At 34.9% G+C, this 21,870-nt stretch overlaps 1 protein-coding gene across 6 annotated transcripts in view; it reads left to right on the top strand.

Annotated features, from left to right (window-relative positions):
* Positions 1–1,969: 1,969 nt before the first annotated feature.
* Positions 1,970–21,870, top strand: part of LOC125658806 (serine/arginine repetitive matrix protein 1-like) — a 36,391-nt gene continuing 16,490 nt past the window's right edge. For 5 of the 6 annotated variants that reach the window (XM_056146727.1, XM_056146731.1, XM_056146722.1 and 2 more), the window contains exons 1-3: positions 1,970–2,331; positions 13,262–13,317; positions 20,094–20,303. In XM_056146727.1, coding sequence (XP_056002702.1) covers positions 2,067–2,331; positions 13,262–13,317; positions 20,094–20,303 — 531 coding nt within the window. In that variant the 5' untranslated portion in view covers positions 1,970–2,066. Of the gene's footprint in view, positions 2,332–13,261; positions 13,318–19,726; positions 19,929–20,093; positions 20,304–21,870 lie in introns of those variants that run through there. The other variant, XM_056146738.1, reaches the window with a different exon arrangement.

Genomic DNA, 21,870 nt, shown 5'->3' with positions numbered 1-21,870 from the left:
AATGTGTTTCTGTTAGTTACATAAAATAGTTTCAGCGTGCAGCAGTCGACACGTTATCGTACTGAGCTACTCAGCTAGGCAATCGGATTTAAGGAATCTACATGGATTAATTGCTGATGATTATATATATAGATAGATAGATAGATAGATAGATAGATCGATAGTTAGATAGATATATATTCATAATATTCATTCAAGGTTAAAAAGGAAGTCGGTAATTATAAAGATGTACTATTCTTCCTTCCGTGGTAGTATTGAATGGTAGTGACAATATAAACTTGAATGCCCCCCTGATTGTGAGGTTCAGTGTGAAGGAATACCCTTTTAGGTGCTTGTTAAAAAATCATTCATTAAGTTTTTCATTTTGCTTTTATGCATTCCCTTCAGTAAAGAACGCGCTAGTACATGTTACAGAAGAGGGGGTTGACCTCCCTCGTCTTTCCCTTTACAGTCATTACACAGGGGCTCATCACGATTGACCCTCATCTATATGGAGCGCCAAATTAACATAAACTCAAATAATTGAAGATATCTTCAATTATTTGAAGATATCATCAATTCATTTGATGCGCGCAACAATTGAATTAAAGATCTCTTCAAATAATTAATGATATCTTCAATTCTGAATTATTGCGCGCATTAATTGAATTGATGATAGCATTAATTCTTCAACTGAATTGATGCGCGCTTCAATTGAATTAATGATCTCTTCAAATGAATTAATGATATCAACAATTGAATTGATGCGCGCTACAATTCAATTGAAGAGAGCAATAATTGATATAATGCGCGCATTAAATCAATTGATGAGAGCAATAATTGAATTGATGCGCGCATTAATTCATTTGATGAGAGCAATAATTGATTTAATGCGCGCATTAATTCAATTATTGCTCTCTTCAATTGAATTAATGATATCTTTAATTCATTTGAAGAGAGCAATAATTCTTTTAGAGAGAGCAACTATATAATTAAAGATATCTTCAATTCAACATATCCACAATTGAATTAATGATATCTTTAATTGAATTGTTGCTCTCTTTAAAAGAATTGATGCGCGCATTAATTCCTTATACAAAAGCATTGTAAATGATTTAAAGATATCTTCAATTGAATTAAAGAGATCATCAAATTATTTAAACCGAGCTCTAAATTAATTATTGCGAGCAATATTTCTACTAAATTGATGCTCTCATCAAATGAATTGAAGAGAGCAATAATTGAATTAATGCGCGCATCAAATCTATTATTGTTCTCATTAATTGAATTAATGCGCGCATCAATTGAATTGAAGAGAGCAATAATTGAATTAATGCGCGCATTAAATCAATTATTGCTCTCATTAATTCAATTGATGCGCGCATTAATTCAATTGATGAGAGCAATAATTGAATTGAAGCGCGCATTAATTCATTTGATGAGAGCAATAATTGATTTAATGCGCGCATTAATTCAATTAAAGAGAGCAATAATTGAATTGATGATATCTTCAAATAATTGAAGATATCTTCAATTATTTGAGTTTATGTTAATTTGGCGCTCCATACATCTATTCTAAGACAAAACCCCAGTGGACGCGCGCCACATCCTCACTGAATCCCACAATTGCTATTCAAGTTGAGGAAGGGTGGGTGTTACTATATGATGGAGAAATATCAATGCTTTATGACATTTAAGTTCAAATCCCAAACTCCAGGATGCACATACTGTGATTGAAAATATATCTATGGATCTCATATCTATACCCAAGACATTCTGTATAGCATGGGGACAGTTTAATAACTTTTCCAGTTTTTCATTTTATTTATTTATTTTCAAGTTTTACAATTCATCAGAAATTGGATATTGTAAAAGAATTTTGATACCATATAAAATAAGAAAATAATGAATTTAAGCCAAGAAAGACAAATCTTGGTATTCCTTAATATAATCCGTAGGATTGTTCAGTCTAGCGAATCGAGTTAGAGTTATTTCCCTTGCCTATTCTTTTTACCTGTCCACACTTGGAACTTGCTAACCGCTCATGTTACTTGAAAGCAAAGCGTAGCCATGACTTGCTCAGGATCATGGCCCAAATTCCACCACCTGATTCTAGGAATATATCGGATGATCCATTGAGTTTAGAGGAAATTTTAACAGTGTTTAACAACCCCATTAATGAGGAGCAAGCTTGGGCCGTTTGCCATCAGTGTGCAAATTATTTTTTATTGGAAACAGCCCGGCGCACTTTTCGTGATTTATACACACATGGAATAAGATCAGTTAGAATTAAAAAGGATGGGGACGTCGTCATTGAAGCCTCGGAGCTGGTCCAGGCCAAGGGACACCAAGGTCAGTTTATTTTATGCCCAAGAAAGTAAGACTACCCCCTCCCTACCACATTTTTTCGTTGTTTCATTTCCCTGTACTTATTTATTTAAAGCGCATTGGCAATATCACCCTATACCCAATGAAAGCATTGGTTTTGAATAAAAATACAATATTTAATATAGGCCCTATATATATAAGAAGTTTTTATATTTATGCACACTTTTCAAAGATCATTATAAATATACAGGTCTGCATTATTTGATTTAGAAGGCAGAGTTGTCACCAAGCAGTTCTACGTTTATGACTTGGTGTTAATTGTCAAGGAATGACAGTATAATGACCAAGATAATGACTGCAAAGGTGGCAAAGTCTCCTGAAGGTTTTTACATAATCATAGTTAAAACGTGGAGATTACTACTTGTCATTGATAATTATTGTATTCATCATCTAATTTACTGCACTCAATTATGGGTGTGTTTCTTTGAATTATATATTTTTGAAAGTCATTCTGCTGATCATTTTTAAGCATTATGACAATCCTTTTTACAATTGATTTGATTGGAAACGATCCAATTTACATGCACTTGAAATTGATTTAAGATATTAGCATTGTGGAATAAAATTCTTTTGATGCCATTAGTGAATAAATTCCACTTGTTCTTCAGAATTTATAACACACCCCCCCCCTTTCTTTATGATGCCTAAAGACTAAAGTACTAGTGAATCATTCACTAGTCATGTACTGCCAGATTGCTGCATATCATAAACCATTGTAGGTGGTTATAAGACATCTTCTGATCACTGTCAGAGTAACGTAGCCTCGCACATATATAACACTCGTTCTAAAACTTAACATCAGTATTGATATTGTCTCTAAAACTTATCAAGATAAATATTTTAATTTGCTAATTTTGACTCTTACGATTGTCATAATTAGTGTGTTTCCATAATGTGGCCTTCGTTATATAGGTGTGATTATTGGTGTGCTAATATTAGCACATATTGAGAGTTTTAATATTATCTTAAGCAGCTTATCTTTTTTTTTTATCCTTCAGAATAAAAGCTGTACATCTGCACAATGGCAGTTTGTTTAACTTAGGTTTTGTAATAGTGAATGAGAAGAAATGCGTTTGAAGTTTTGTAAAGATTTCTGGTATAAATGAGTGCATTGCCATTTTGGTTATGGGAAAAATTACCCTCGACACAAATTGCTTTTCACGGATGTGTGAGCAATTGCCTCAGTGAATCTGTTTTACAACTAGAATATATTGAATATGCATAGACTTGCATTTTTTAAAATCAATATGGTAGCTGATACAATTAGGACATTTAAAACATTATAAATGATCAAGTTAGGAGAACCTGATCACATTGATTATAAACAATCTAATTCATGCAATATTCACATGAGTAAGGTTCACTCTCCCTCTTTCCCCCTTGTGTTGCCTTTCTGAGGCCACTGGTGTAGGATGTTAGAGACTAATGTTTACACCCAGGGTCACAGTTTGTGGATTATATCTTCTATTTTGTCCTTTTTGTACCTTATTGAACAGAAGAACTGGGATGTCGGATGAATGGCATAAATGGTCACAGAAATATTTACCTATATGGTGAAGAATTTAAAGTTCTTCTCTCAGTATTGTTAATACTTGTCATCTTTAGAAATTCCCAATGATTCATTTCTAGTGGGCTTAGAGCATTTGTGTGTTTTGGCAGGCAGAAATAATTAATGCAGGTAGATTCTTTTGTTGTGGAACGAGTCAAGCATTGATAATGTAACGGGTAACGTCCCCCGTTGCAATGAGCGATTTTGGATTCTCCGACATGCTTAGGGGTGGGTAGATAGGAATGCAGAGGGTTTCTTATCTTCCGAGCTTATCTGTAAAATGGCTGATTAAATATGAAAAAACAGATTGCCAGACTTAGGGCTAACTGATTAACATGTTCCATATCCTTTTGACATTTATGGTCATTATTATCCAAATTTCTGATTATAATTGACAGATAAATGGGGTCCAATTGATCTGACCTTCAAGGTTAAAATTTCATCTCCCTCATAATGGGATGCAAGCTGTCCAAATGCTTAGTTTACATGTAATACTCTCGTGTGCTTACATGAGTGTAGTCAATGCTTCTCAGAATTACATTCTGGTGTATAAATAAATATTGTCATATGAATGTCATCATATATTATGTAATTATGATTGTATATGTCACATGGAAACTTTTTATAATGTCCCTATAAGAATGCTGCTTTTGGTCCCGGTTTTCATAGAAAAATCGTGATGGAATGTAGATTAGAGGAATAAAAAAGAGGAATTCAATAACACTAATTGGTCTTAATGACTGACTTCCTTTCAACATGTTCAAAACACAAAATATGGAAAAATGAATCCGCAAGATATTCCTTTGTAAGTTTATATTATTGCCTTGCTATAATACCTCGATGGTTATAATATGTTACCGGCTGCCATCTATATATCATAGGTTCAAATCTAACAGGAAGAGTTTTTAATTGTCTTCAAACTGCATTTTTTCACTATATATACAATGAAAGTTCATTAAGTTAAGTTATCAATTTCAACATGCAGTGATTTTTCAACATTTTTCAAAAGGGTCCTGTGGCTTTCAAATTGGGAAAACTTGGATGTTATATTCAATATGCTAAATATATCATATCAAACACAAAATCAAACACAAATTGATGTCATTCTCCTTTTATTTTACATATTTAACTTTCTTTTCTCTAAGCTCTTAAAATTTTTGACTATTCTTTCTAATCATCCAGAATTGATTGAGCGTCTTGGTCATGTTGTACATAGACTATTCATTTTGATCTTATTTTTTAACAACACGCTATTCGCCAGTTTTTATTAAATTGGGAAAAAATTGGCAATTTTTGGGAGGGAAAAGGGCCGATATTTGGACCGAAAATGGGTCTTAAAAAATCACTGACATGTTCAATATTAGGCCAAAATAAAATATATGTGTGTTTCCTACATGTATTTCATCCCCCCCCCCAAATTAGCCAGGGTAGGTAGGTAAGACATTTTATTTTATTGAAACATTTTATTCACAATCTTATTAAGTTTTAATGATCCACTTTGAATAATGAATACATGTCTATATACGTTACAGAGGTGTAGAAGGAAGGTTATTGATGGAAGTAAAGTTTGGGAGATGGGGGTGTTAATGATAGAAGTAAAGATAGGGGAGTAGGGGTGTTAATGATAGAAGTAAAGATTTGGGGGGTGTTGGTGTTAATGATAGAAGTAAAGATTCGAGGGGTGAGTGGGTGTTAAGTTTCTTAAGTTTTATCCTACATTGCCCCTTCTGTTGAATCCAATATTGTTAATCTGGAAGAAAAAAAAGTTAGGCTAAAAATAAAAATATGTTTGTTTCCCCTCCCCCGGCCGAGTCAAAAAAAAGGGCCCGGGTCAATTTTTTTTTTTACCAAAAAATCGCGCGTTTTTTAATTTTTTATTTCTGGAACAAAAATCGTGTCTGTTCCAAATTTTACTTTTGCTATTTTTGGAAGTCACCCGGATTTATCTCTCGAAGTTTCAATGTTGTCGGAAGATTTCAAAGATGGGCGAAAAGAAGATCGCTTTGTCATCTACTTTGTCGTCAATCGGAACGATTGTGGTAAATTGACTTTAGAGTACGTTACTCTAAAAGTTGTACCTGGAACGACGTGCTGAATGATTTAACCGCAGATGATGATCACAACATAGATAAGTTAGACGAGGTCTCTGTCACTGTGTCGGACAAGCTAACAAACGGTGTGACTTTCGAGCCAGGTTTTCATGAACAAATAAGTTATTTTTTAATAAGTACATTTCTGATAATATGTTATTAAGTACATCTGTTTCTACTAAGTCAAGAATAAATGTTTTTGTTTTCAATGTTTTCTTTGAAAAGATGTAATGTTTCTATGTAGGTATTCATAAAGTAAACCAAAATATTGCATCCACCGAGTGCATTCACACTAACATGTCCAAGAATATGAATTATAAATGCCAGCAGACATGTCAATCCAGTGACCAACATAAAAATAAGCTTGACCAATACATGGCATACTCTTCTTCTGATGTACAGTATTGAAAATGACTATTGGTGCTCTGGGCTGCTTTTTCATAGGTGTTTCCAATGAAAATTTTCAAAAAAAAGAAAAAAAGAAGCACACCTGCCTGCCTGGTCTGTTTCAAAAGTCAGACCCGGGGGAGGGGAAACAAACATTCTTTTAAATATGGCCTTAGAAAATAGGTTTTAATACTGAAAAAGTTTTTTTCAGCAACTAAGTCAGCCATGCTTAGCTTTGATTGATTGTTACACACTATATTACAAGCAGCAGACCATATAGCCTAGGTTAGCTATAGATGGAATACTAATTAGATATCAGATTATACACTGTTGTAGGATGCAGTTATGATGGTCATATATTTATACTATTACATGTACATGTTCTTTGGAAACATCAATAATTGATACATTCGTCGGGTGTGACCGGTCGACAGGGGATGCTTACTCCTCCTAGGCACCTGTTCCCACCTCTGGTGTGTCCAGCGGTCTGTGTTTGCCCAACTATCTATTTTGTATTGCTTATAGCTAGCGTTATGAGATTTATCACTGTTCGTAACATCTTCACCTTTCACATGTATGTAACTGATACTGTTAGGAAATTGATATTGCAAGTTTTATTATCATATACTTAGGTGTAATTGTTAAGGACCAATTCTAAATTTCTGATTACTTTTAGGGATGAAATTGGTATTGATAAATTTAATTTTCAATGTTTTCACTTGGCAGTAAAAGTTTTTATCTGAAATAAAAAATGACATCAATATTTTCCTCAGTAAAAGTGATCTACCTGCCATTTTATGGGATGTCCATATTCAATATGACACTGCTGATTGTGTACATACCTGTGCTTGTAACTTTATGAGAGGGTGTAAACTATTGTTTAATCAGCTGTAAATGTAGTTTTATAGTATTTTTGATGTTAAAGTTCAGGTGGGACTTTTAAAGCACATGTAAACTTGTAAAAGTAGATCAAGTCTAAATTTTTGGTCGCTTTTAAAATTGAATCTGATAGATGTGTTCAAGGTCATAAAGAAATGATTAAGTCAAACTTTAAAACATCAATACCGCCTTGTCAATGTTGTCATCCTTGAGAGTTGTCAAATCAAGGTGTAATGATTTCACATTCCTATGCTAAAAAGCTGGTTTTCTAGGTCTGTACAGATCAGAAAGCTTATTACTAGGGCTGACATCATGTCTACACACCATAAATCACCAACAGCCTTGTCTTCAGTTGTCAGTTAGCTATTGACACATTGTATTACATGGACCTTGTGTTTCAAACCTTTAATTTGACTGTTAGATGGGTATACGGCTTAGAATGGTTGAGAGACAACATCACAAGGTTTTGAAAAGTGCAAAGAGGAATTGTATTCTTTTTGGAGTGGACAGGTCAGATGTAGACCTGTTCACACTTCTCTAAAGAGAATAGGAGGAGCTATAGAATGCACCAAGATATTAGAGAGGAGAGAGAGAAAGAGAGAGAGAAAGAGACAGATAGAAAGACAGAGAGACAGATAGAGAGAGACAGAGACAGAGAGAGAGAGAGAGAGAGAGAGAAAGACAGTCTTAGAGAGAGACAAAGAGTCTCAAGAGAAAGAGAGAGAGATGCTCTGGATCCCACAGCTTAAGGAGGTACTACACACTAGAGAACATTGTTATGGAAGTAAACTTGGGAGAATTTAGACATATAATTTTTGGAAATTGTAAACTTTAAAATATTTATAATATTTAATTGTGAATTTTTTTTTTTTTAGTGGAAAGTCACCTGGAATAAAAATTGAAACCCACACAACATTATAGATTCAAACTCATGATCTACTAATATAAAAATCCATGGAATGACTAAATTTATCAACCTCACATCTTAATCAGAGCTCAAAATAATTATGGATTTCACAAATCATCAACCTCACGCCTGAATCCACCGAACTCATCAGCCATTTTAGTGATAAGATTCAAAAGGACAAAGATTATATATTACAGATATTTTCCCATTAAAGGAAGTCAACCATTATGAGTGACTATGTCATTCCTCTTTAAGCAAACTTTCACACCTACATTAATCAACAGAAACAGGTGCTGCAATATTCATTAAAAGTCTGTAATATTGATTCAAACACGTCAGGTGACAGCTCCGCAGACCATAGCCCGGGGATGCTGATGGGCGAAATGGGAATATTTCAGTCTTGATGAATTAAATAATTCATTGATTACTATTTTCCATGTTAATTGGACTTTTGTGGATTTAGGGTTATATGATACGTAATTGAGTGCCTAACCTGTGATGACTCCAGAACAAATTTATACCATGAATACCTCATTTTATTCCTGAATTGTCATTGTGATTTCCATTGGTGACAGTGATGATCATGATGATAAATAACTGCAAATTAAAAGTACACCAAAGTTTATTTTCTTACACCCTCACCTGTTTATTGTGCATGGAACAAGAAAACAAATAAAAAGCCTGAATAAGAAAACAAATAAAAACCCCACTGGTCAAAGTTTGTGTAAATTATACATGGGAATATTTTGACAGCCATCTCTTGTAGTTGGGTGATCCCACTCTTAATCATGCAGACAAGATAATTCATGCTGAACTGAGCAGGGAATCTTATTTTATGATAAATATCAATCAGTATTCAGATATATGGCACCAGGAGGTGACTCAAAGCATGAGAACACCAAATCTGCTGTGCTGGTCCTCCATCCCCTGTTAAAGTCCGGTCATCATCTGATATTATCCCTGCTCAATAGTAATTTCAGGGAACATTGTGATTTGCTTGTATTTATGTCTGAATGCATACAATTTTGTGTGTTTTTGGGATCATTGAGTAGTTCCAGATTCCTATCTCATGCACAGATGCATTGTAATTCTGACATGTTCACTCTTAACATGCTACAGAGATTGTAGGCATGTGGGACATATGTAGTTATAAAGTTATTCGTTCAGTAGACAGTAATGATTCTGGGATCACTGATTGTTCTGTAGACAATAATGATTCTGGGATCACTAATTGTTCTGTATACAGTAATAGAATGATTCTGGGATCACTGATTGTTCTGTTCCTGTAGACAGTAATGATTCTAGGATCACTGATTGTTCTGTATACAGTAATGATTCCGGGATCACTGATTGTGCTGTTACTCACGGTATACATGCAGTAATGATTTCGGGATCACTGATTGTTCTGTTCCTGTATACAGTAATGATTCTGGGATCACTGTTTGTTCTGTATACAGTAATGATTCCGGGATCACTGTTTGTTCTGTAGACAGTAATGATTCTAGGATCACTGATTGTTCTGTATACAGTAATGATTCCGGGATCACTGTTTGTTCTGTATACAGTAATGATTCCGGGATCACTGTTCTGTATACAGTAATGATTCCGGGATCACTGATTGTTCTATTCCTGTATACAGTAATGATTCTGGGATCATTGATTGTTCTGTATACAGTAATGATTCCGGGATCACTGATTGTGCTGTTACTCACGGTATACAGTAATGATTCCGGGATCACTGATTGTTCTGTAGGCAGTAATAGAATGATTCTGGGTCACTGTGATTGCATGCTTCAAACTTTTGTCACACTGAATTTTACACCTTTTTTTGGTGATAACTGACACATCAATCATTTAATTAAAAGAAAGATATTGTCTTAAATTCAGACAGACTAGTATATTCCTACACTGTCTGCTGCAGTTGACTATGACATGTCGACCTGCCATATAGTGATTGTTTTTTGTCTGGCATGAAACTCTGCATATCACTGGTTCATAGTGATCGCATTGATGCAGGACTCGATCATTCTAGTACTCAGTCACATATGTATCATGCTTGTGTACTAACATCATAAACATGTAAAATTTACATGTACTTGATTAATAGAATTGATTTGTTCTGAGATCATTATGGTGCTCTCTCTCTGTCTGTCTGTCTGTCTGTTTGTCTCTCTCTCTCTCTCTCTCTCTCTCTCTCTCTCTCTCTCTCTCTCTCTCTCTATATATATATATATATATATATGCATTACAATCTAGTGTATATGAACTATTTCTGTCTTGTTTTCACTTTGCGTTTAATTTTCCACTTGATTTTAATTGCTTGAAATGGCTGTCTCAGTACATTCTGGTCTACGACAGACACTCCAAAGAACCAACACTCTCCTTCTTGTCAGCCCTGTTTAAACATTTGTACATTCCATTAGACTTGTTTAGGTTTTTGCTTTACTTGGGATTAAATAAGAAGTCAACGTGTATTGAAAACTTGGTCTGAAATTTATCTCCACATGTGTTTTATTGGAATTCTTTGGAAAAATTCCAAGAGATTTCAACATATCAATTTACTGTTGACAGTTGGTCCTTCTGAAAATGCATGAATATGGACAATATCTGTTGAATTTCTTTACAAGTTCTACATCATGTATTTGGGGTTTATATACACTAATATATCAACAAGCATGAATTAATAGCAATTGCTGTATTTACATTCTATTTCTGGAAGGGCAGTATTCAGGAAGGAAATTATTACTAGGTAGATGGTGACAGAGTGTTTCAGCTTGGAAGCCTGAATTGCAAATCACGTTCTGAGCAACATTAGTCCTGAATACTGTTTTATTTATTCACTTAAATACTGTTTTATTTATTGACTTATAATGTACATGTACATTGTATACAGTGTGCAAAACTTACTTTTCTGTACTATTTAGACAATTGGTCTACCACAATTTTAAAATCCATATGAACTACTTAACAGACCTGCAACTATATCTAAGAAATATCCTTAATTTTTACTGTACTCAATTATTTGTATTTCATATTTCTTTCTTAACTTGAAACAGATCTAGAACTGATTTTGAATATATATGCATACCATTTACCTTACAATTTATTCTTTGGTGATATTTTCTTAAGTCTAATTCGTAGAACTGCAAAATGTCAAAAAATGTATACCTGTCTTATTAAATGAAGACTGCATTAATTTACTATTATAGACAAATTCATCTCATTACAGATTGGACAAATTTTCTATATTATTTTGAACACTGCATGTGTATTAGTGATGAAACGATTGTCGATCATTTTTGGCTCTTCAATTCCGATTATCGATTCTATTTTTCATAATTGATTGTTGCCTAATTAATATCTAACGCGAGATTCATCTGACTGCATGTTCATCCTGCTTTTATATCGAGACATGTGCGGGGGAGAGTCAGAGTGGACTCCACATTGAATAGTGGGAATTCAGTGACACCAGCTAGTGTGTATACTGCACATATCCATAAAACTAAATAGAAAAAATAATAAACATTTATTAACTGCATGTAAATACCAATTACATGTATATCGATCATTACAGTTCTTCCGATTATGACTGATTATTGAATATGAAATTTTTCCGATTTTTCAACACTACTGTGTATATAGTTTGAATTGGAAATCAGTTACTAGCAAGTCCTAGGTACTATTATATATGTACATTGTTACATGCTTAGTGTTCTTTAGAATCTTCTAAAAAAAAAAAACCATTATAAAATGCCTGACAGATTAGGTGCTGTTGGTGTTGACTGAGATTTTAATATGCTAGCTATTCATTGACAGGCAACAATGTGATTTCCTGCTGATAACTGATGTGAAATTGACTTTATTCTGCTATAACAGGTCATATAGGTCAAAGATGTCAAATTCATAAATTTCTGGATCATCAGTGCAGAACTAGACTTTTCTTGAAGCATTAAGATGATTCTTTCTGAAATGAACACATGGACTTCATGACTTTGGGCAGATCCCTATTAGTTGTAAGGATATACCTGAAAAGGTCAAGGTCACTTTTGCAGATTAGAAGTGGTATAAAATATAAAGTTTCACAAAGTGTAGATAGCTAGCTTAAAATGACAGTTGATTTGAAATTTGATTTTGAGAACTGTAGTGTGAGACATTGTATGCTAGCTGGTATTAACAATCATCTTTACGTAATGAGCAGTGATAAGGACATTTAATCTTGAGGAAAGGCACAATCTTCAAAGCAAACTTTGACCCGGGATTCACTCTTCAGTGTGCTGCAGTTTAGAGTGCTCTCGGTTACATTTAGCACCTTACATGGGGGCCAGGGGATCAAAGGAAGGCCCATAATTATTAACACTACCATGGTACCAATAGTGAATACTTGCACTGAATTTCAAAGCTTTTATTGAGTGTGACAGCATACAAGTGTATTTCTGTTGGTCTCATTACTTAGTACACACACACACACATTGCTTGCAATTGGTATGTTGTCGCCTAGGAGATAATTTATTTAATGCTTAAATAACTACTTTTCCATTTAGAGGCTAGCCAAAGTCCAAAAATATTCATAAAAGTCTTCCATTAATATACCACCTGGAAATGAAAATATAAAGTATGAAATATGTATGAGTATATATATGTGAAAAATGGGTTACTTAAGCTTTTTGTCACTTTAATGGTGTACAAGATGTGTTCGAGAGATGGGATTAAAATTCCCTCAGAATATGATAATAATTATTCTTAAAAACTCTAAATTTCTTAGAACTTCTCTGATGAAATATGACATCTGCCTTAATATTTTTGAATTAATAATATTATCTTTGTCTACAAATTATACAATTACTGAAATTATGCATCTAGAGTATTATTTATCTTAATGCATGTAACATATATCAGATGAAACAGTTAGATTGGATTTTAAGAAGTTTACTTGGAAACTGTTACTTATTATGCATTTCTTAATGGATGTATATAAATCAAAAAGCTTGCTTGCTATATTTAAAAACTTTCTGTCCAATTAATCAACTTGTTGTATTTGAATAGCTTTCTTCAATGTAAAATCTGTTTTAATATGTATTTCAGTACGAAGACGAAACTCGGTGACAGGAAAAGACATTAAGGTTGTGACAGAGAGTGATGTAAGTACAAGTACCGACGGAGACCTGAAAATCGTAGAAAGATATTCTAGTACTCCACATGCCTCACAAAACTTGCATACTGAAACCATATGCTTTATAAGCTCCACCTCTGATAGTCTCCTATGACAATTAAGACTCTCCCCATTTTGGTGGCTCTATAGAGTCAGCATTTTACACCCAGCCTTGCAAAACTTGGGCATTTAACCTTATAAAACTTGCATTCTCCACATGTCTCACAAAACTCGCATACTCCACACATCACACAAAACTCACACACTCCACACAAAACTCACATACTCCACATGTCTCACAAAACTAGTGCACACTCCACATGTCTCACAAAACTCACATACTCCACACAAAACTCACATACTCCACATGTCTCACAAAACTCACATACTCCACATGCCTCACAAAACTCACATACTCCACACGTCACACAAAACTCACACACTCCACACATCACACAAAACTCACACACTCCACACGTCTCACAAAACTCACATACTCCACATGTCTCACAAACTCACATACTCCACATGTCTCACAAAACTAGTGCACACTCCACATGCCTCACAAAACTCACATACTCCACACGTCACACAAAACTCACACACTCCACACGTCTCACAAAACTCACATACTCCACATGTCTCACAAAACTCACATACTCCACATGTCTCACAAAACTAGTGCACACTCCACATGCCTCACAAAACTCGCATACTCCACACATCACACAAAACTCACATACTCCACACGTCTCACAAAACTCACATACTCCACATGTCTCACAAAACTAGTGCACACTCCACATGCCTCACAAAATTTGCATACTCCACACGTCACATAAAACTCACACACTCCACACGTCACACAAAACTCACACACTCCACATGTCTCACAAAACTAGTGCACACTCCACATGCCTCACAAAATTTGCATACTCCACACGTCACATAAAACTCACACACTCCACACGTCACACAAAACTCACACACTCCACATGTCTCACAAAACTAGTGCACACTCCACATGTCTCACAAAACTCACACACTCCACATGTCTCACAAAACTAGTGCACACTCCACACATCACTCAAAACTTACACACTCCACATGTCTCACTAAACTAGTGCACACTCCACACGCCTCACAAAACTAGTGCACACTCCACATGTCTCACAAAACTCACACACTCCACATGTCTCACAAAACTAGTGTACACTCCACACATTACTCAAAACTTACACACTCCACATGTCTCACTAAACTCACACACTCCACATGTCTCACAAAACTTACACACTCCACATGTCTCACAAAACTCACACACTACACACGTCTCACTAAACTAGTGCACACTCCACACACAAAACTTGCATTCTCCACATGTCTCACAAAACTCGCATACTCCACACACCTCACAAAACATACATTCTCCACATGCCTCATAAAGCTCACATACTCCACACATGTCACAAAACTATAGTGCATACTTAACATATTTCACATTGAACTCAAGTATATGAGGATAAAACTTAATATGTTATTGTGTTGGCAAATCATACTCAAAACTGCATAATACATAATACTCATTGTTTTGTGATTTTGTTTACTATCAGTCAGGCAGCATGCTTTTAACTTGCTTGTAGAAATTGTTTAGAAATTTTGTCATGTGGCCGATATAAGATTTGTTTTTTAGGCTTCTGTATTCTATGTAAGGCACTCTCAGAATAAATTACGAAAACCTCATAATTGTCTAAATTTTTGGGTGGCTCTGGAGAGTGAATTAGTGTGTTTACATTTCATTCATCCATGCTCACCATTGCTAGCTTTATCAGAGTTTCCGGGGATAAATTCTACATTGATGGTGTTGATTGCTGGTTGATTTGTTGACATTGTTCTGGCCTGATAACATGGATATGGTGACAGACTAACAGAATCTGTAGCTCCTTATTGATTCTGAGAATTACCCTTCCAAGACGGGTTCTGATGATGGCCGCCTGAGGTCGAAACCAGTCAGGATTAAATTAACTATGTGATTTAAAATTTCACCAGGCCTCGGTACAGCATTCTATAGTAATTCAGAGATCTGTAGATTGTCAAGAAGTTTGTTTTCTCGTGACACTTTGGGCCAAAAAGTGTGAAGGGTGCATTTACACAGTGTATGCTTTTCTGATATATTTGAATGTCTCTACCACAACATGATTAATGATAACTTAATGTATACACATCTAAGAGGAAAGGTGACTTATTAGAAAAGAAACAAAAACAAAACGTGTCAACTGTTTATGTTGCTCGTTTTCAAGCATCTCTGATCCATACAAAAACTGCTACTCAATTTAAGAGATTCCCTATTTAGAAAATTTTAATTTGGTTTCAAAACTTGATATTGATCAATCCAATATCCCAGATTTAGAGTCTACAGGTTTCAGTTTTATGTCATTATAAATCCTTTTGTAATTGTGTGTCGTTCATTGTTTGCTGTGGGAAATTTCAATATTGGACATCAAACCGTGCATCAAGGTGTGTAATTAAAAGCCCAGTCTGAATGAGATCACAACTCCACAATGGACGACCTGACCGTATTTTCAGCTATAAAGCAGATAAAAATCTCTCCCACCATCTTTCATGTTACCTGGAGGTTGTGTTTCAGGACAATTTCATCTGCTAAACTCTTTCTCCTCAAAGGAAATTTCAGATATTGAGTAACTGAGTTTCAGCCTGGTGCATGCAGTGGAGTTCTGTAGTCATTGTACATGTTTGATCAACAATAAACATGACTGTGAATTTCTATTGTGTGGTGTATCATAACACTGTATATCAGACACAGGGAGTGCTTTCTTGTAAATTAAGTTCTTGTGGTATTGACTATAGGAGGGGTGGGGGTGGGGGTGATGGCTACAGTGTAATTAATCAGGAAGAGACACAGGCAGATGTGATTGGGTAGTGGAACTTAAAGGTCACAAAGGTCAGAGTCTGGATCTATTATATGAGACTTCAAATACAGTGTTTAGTGTCGTCCAAAGTTCACAGCAGACAATGGCTACAGCATGCCAGAACAGGCAGCTAACACTCTGGCAATGTTATTATTGCTAGGATGAATATCATATTAATTAAAAAACAACGCCAGTCCGTTAGATTTCTAAAACAACATTTCCATTAGATTTCCCAGCCTGCTTGTGTCAAAAATGTTGGTTAATTTGTGTTAATTATGCAAATCATTATAGGTCAAATTTGAACTAGAAATCCTAAAAATCTGTTGGAATATTTTAAAAGAAAATCTATTAACTTCTGAAAATTTATATACATTGTATGTATTTTGTCCTGATCACTGTCAAGCAGTGTTTGGGAGTTTAATGTCTTTATGAGGTATATCAGGTACATAATATCACCTGGCATATGTACTGTGAGTATTTTATGATCATGCAGGGCCCTTAAACTTGTCAAAGGAGCCCCAAGTTGTGAAGTGATTATCTCTGGCCATATGGAGTGGACCACTCTCTGTAAACTATACAGTGCATCTCAGTGTATAAAGAACTGCATTCTGCAGGAGTTCAGAAAGTCTTTGTGATGTGGTCAGATCCACTATAAAACCACAGTAACTGTTTTACTGGTCCATTAGACTTTGATTCTATGGTCAGTTGTCACCCCTGCTGTGTGCTTCAGTCTGACCAATCATTAAGGGTTTATTCTCACCAGCTGTGTGACCAGCTTGACCCTGGCACACAGGCCTTGTCTTCCACATGATGGCAGTCTTCTTGCCCTGGTACCTAACACCCAGGAGTATAACCATAAAAATAATGTCAGGTATATCTCATGGTTTATTGCCATGAAAAATAGGCAGCTTATATACTTTAAATCACTGGACAACAAGCTAATTCTGTGAATTTATGTCCTCCACTTCAAGTTATATGGATTTGATTTGTATACTTTTCATGAAGAAACATTTTGCAAAGACTCTTCTTGTGAAGTGTGGTTGCTAAATCACAGTATTGGCGATTTTATCCAGAGACAATGGCAGTACCAATGTAAACATCACCATCCTAGTGATAGTCTGACTGAGACACTTCACATGAAAATTTCATGGCTACATGTTAATTAGTGTTTTAGATAACACCTGTAAAGGCTTACTTATTAAATACCAGTGACTTTGACCTTTTGACCTAAAACAGTAGGGTCCTGGAGATTCTTCACTAGAGGTTTCAGATTGCAAAAGTTCAAATTGTATCTTGATCATGATGTGATTATATTATATATTTGTAATTTCTTCGCCTCCTATCTTCTCCTGTCCACTCACCCATTGTTACCTTATACAGTTAGATATATTGTGTGTATACATGTACATGTACTAGATGTATTCAGATGAGTTGTATAACTCAAGGACAAATGAAAAATCTTTCTTTACCTTTTGTGACTCTTGACCTTTAACCTTGAAATCCTATAGCGGTCATCTATAATACGTTATAGGAACTCTTCATATAAAGCTGCATTGCTAAGGCTTGTAAAATAGTATTTGTATGATCTAGAAAAATTTCTGAACCATATACTATCCAGTTACCTTGACCTTGGGCATTCTGACCTCAAGAGCAATAGGGGTCACTGCATAGTCAATAGAAATTCTTTCATGTGAAGTTTCCTAGCTTAAAGGTTCAAAATATATGACATGTACAGTAGTGTAATTCTTAAAATATGGAGGTCCCTCACATGAAATTTCGAAACTCAAAAAGTATTTGAGATATTCTTAAAATATGTGACCAGGTGATCTTGATCTTGGATGTTCTTACTTTCAAAAAAATGTTATGGGTCATGTGTTAGTCAGAGGTTTCTCATGTGAAGTTTGATCTTTTTTGAACTGGAATAGTATTTAATTGAGATATCATCTGGAAACTGACAGGTTACAGATAGACAGAAAGATCCAAATTTGATATCCCTGGCTTTCGCTTAAAAGGAGGTGAAATTAATGGAATGAGTTTTTTCCCCTGGTTTCTTATTGATTACTTTTTGGGTGTCACTTGCTACCTGGTTTCCAATAAAGATTTATGTGGATTTTTATAGAGAAATACAGGTGAGGATGCATTGTGGCTGAAACATTGACATCAATTTAGAGTTATTATTTTTCCATTAATTTAAATGCTTCGAGAAGGAACTTGTCAATAAACAAGGTTGGAAATACTCATAAAAGAAATATGTAGATCCTATCACATGCTGGATATAGTAAAGATTTATATTAGTTTAGTAACTGTGGAAATTAACTTTAAATGAACAAGAAGCTGGAGGCAATCATGTCTCAATTTAGAAAGCAAACATGTTTTGTGGAAACACAAAGGTTCGCAGAAGGCCTGTTGGTGTATGCTTTATGTTTGTGCTAATAATTTCACTTTTCCAAGACATTTGACAAGTTTGAATGTCCCAGGATTTGAGGACAAATGTTTTTAAAAAAGCTAATAGGATTGCACTTCTGCTTTTGTTGGTCTGTGAATTTAAGCCTCTTTTGTGTGTACCGAGAGGTTACTGTCACCTCGAGTAGAAATTGTAAGCCTTAATTTCTTGACAAAATTGTACAATTCCGCCATGTTCTATTAGTCATGGCATGTATTTATGTCATTCCCTCCTTAAAGCCATTTGTAGACTGTTCCTGAAAACTATGGAATTAATCTATAATTTATGGGCGATGTAAACACCAGCTGTTTTTATCCATTTTATCTCTCTTATGTATATTACCTGTCATGTATAGGAGATCTGTTACATGTTGTAACGGTGTGTACACATAAAAATCTAATACTGCATTATCACGACCCAAGAATGTACAGTGTGTATGTACGCAAAAATTTTATAGAGAAAATGTTTGTCCATTTAAGCTTTGGCTTATTGTTCTATACCCCAATTTGTTTAGTTTCCATTTCCTTAAGGGACTAAATTTGTATGCCTAATTTCTTGAACACATATTGATTACATCATGGTAATATAGACCATGTTTGTGTGACCAGCTCCCCTCCCAAGTTTGGTGCCAATCCATTGAGAGAAAAAAATCCATAGATGTATTTAAAACTGTTTAAACAGAACTGAGTTCCATAATGGCAAATCAATTAACATGTCAACTGTCCTATGTACCATACGCCATTGGGACAAACAAACTCTTTAGCTGTTTTATTATAACAAATTTATCTCAATTTGACAAACAGGTGAAGTTATATAATTGCAATCAAAAGTGGTTGCTTTCAACATTGGTGCCTGCATGTAAACATGGTATGATGTTGATTTTTCAATTTTCTATTCTAACGACGGAAGTGAAATTGTAAAGAATTCTGAGATTATGCAATTCAGAATGTTTACTGTGTGAAATATTTTAAATTGTTATGAAATAGTTTTGCGTTCTGTATTGTGATTGTGTATATGTTTCCCATCAGTACAGACCATTCACTATTGTGGGAGCTATAGGTTTAGATCATTCAGAAATTCTAACTTAAAAACTCCTCCCATTCAGTAAAACAGTTGTTGCGCACTATACATTGTGTATGATACAGAGGTTGAATAGAAGTGTTCGATGTGTCGGTCTGGAGTCGTGATATCACTATAATCTCTTGAATACAAGTGTACATACATAGGGTACTTTATTGCCAATAGCCTTGCAATGAGTGCACTGTTCTAGAAATGTGATATTTGAAGTTTTAAATAATTAATATAAATTTGTGTGAAGTATAGCACCTGTCTTTTAATTACTTGATGATATACCAAAAGAACCCATTCTGATTGTTCCTCTGTGTTTTTCAGGCTATTCAGGCCTTGGGAGTAGTCATTTACCATGCTCTGGACTATGGACTCCAAGAGTCTGAGGAGCGACACCTTAGTCGTAACCTTGAACATTTGCTGGAGGTCATGATAAATCCTGATGAGGAAGACGATGAGGAGCTACAGAATGCGTGTGACGAGGGCATCGAGAAAGATGCCAAAGAAGGATACAGCTTTTCGGATATTATCGTGGTACGCAAATCTAAACAGTTTTTGTGTTAATTGTTTTATTTTGCAGAATTACACAATAGAGTGGTCTATTTGTAAATCACTATTTTACTGGGACTATACAACATGTTCTTTTTGTGTGTAGGAGAAGGGGGGGGGGGGGGGGGGGGGGGGGGTTTGACTCAATGATATTATAATTAAACAATGAAATAGAAAATCCCTTGTCAGTTCTTCAATGATGGTAAAGAATGTATCAGACAAAGACATTTTCAGTTATTTGTTCGGGTTTTAACATGATTTTTATCATTGTGTTACTTTGTTGGCCATCATGGTCAAATGATGGGGACATAGATAACATGTGAAGGAGACAGCCTTCCTTGTTGTTTGAGTAGAGTCTTCCATTAGATACTGCTCATGCAAAGACAAACATCCTCTTTGGTGTCAATATTTGGAGATCATCACCAATTCAACACACCTGTACAAACACAACTCAAGACTAAACATATCAAATAAAAAAACATCTCTTCAGGTCTAAATACGTCTCAGTGTGAGGTCATTTATTTTTTCGTTGGTTTCTTTGGTGGTCCAAGTGTTTTGTTTATTATGTATTGTACATATATACAAAGTATATATGCATGCAACACATATATAGAAAATTTGTAGAAAGGAATTTGGGTAGAAGATTTTATCAGATAAAGAGTTGATGTGAACAAGTTCACTGTGGAGATATCTGGGCTCTAGGTTCATGTACACATAGGAGACAGTTCCTGTAGATTTTAGTAGACCTGACTCAGGAAATTTATTTACTGAAAATGGAAATAACATAACTTTGAATGTCAGGAATTGATGACAAGGTTTTATGTTCAAGGGGAAGGGTCCTGTTAACAGTAGATAAATTGAATTAAAATTCCAGACTTAGGATATATGATAGTTATCTGAATTTGGCAACACTGACCAAAACTGATCAGGTAGAAGCACTGCATTGATCGATCATTAATCAAGGTGTACCCCTTCATGGCGAAATGGGAATCCAATTCTGACATGCAATAGCAATATACCCAGACATTTTATCGATCACTACCAAAAAAAGCAAGTTAATTTTCTACCTGTAGAGAAAGGAGAAAGCTGTGCCATAGGATGTTGATGGTACAAAAATGGCTGTAGATGAAACAGCTGATAATCAGTGCAAGGATAAAAGCCCACACAAATTCCATACATATTTCCACACAATAGTTTTAATTTGTATGTGTATATATATGGTACATTAAGAGAGAAGAAATTAGAAAGGTGGTATCCATCACGATGATGAATGGGAATCAAACAAGTGACTTAAGATCTGATGGGGGAAAGTTAATGTTTCCTTTCTAAGATTTTTCATTCAGACAAAATTGTTCTCTGCCTTGTAGAGCAGAAAATGTAGCTAATGCTAATTAGATAGTTGCTCATCAATCAGATCTGTAAATATAGGTATAACTTAAAATGTAAAACTGGAACAGGTCAAATACTATTAGAGGGAGACCCATTCAAAATAGGGGCCCTTTTATATAAATGTTCCTCTCTCAATCACAGGAAATTTTTTTTTATTTGGGTG

The sequence above is a fragment of the Ostrea edulis genome, chromosome 1 (genome assembly GCF_947568905.1).
Source record: "Ostrea edulis chromosome 1, xbOstEdul1.1, whole genome shotgun sequence".
Lineage (NCBI taxonomy): Eukaryota > Metazoa > Mollusca > Bivalvia > Ostreida > Ostreidae > Ostrea > Ostrea edulis.
This window is presented reverse-complemented; position numbering and strand designations above follow the sequence as displayed.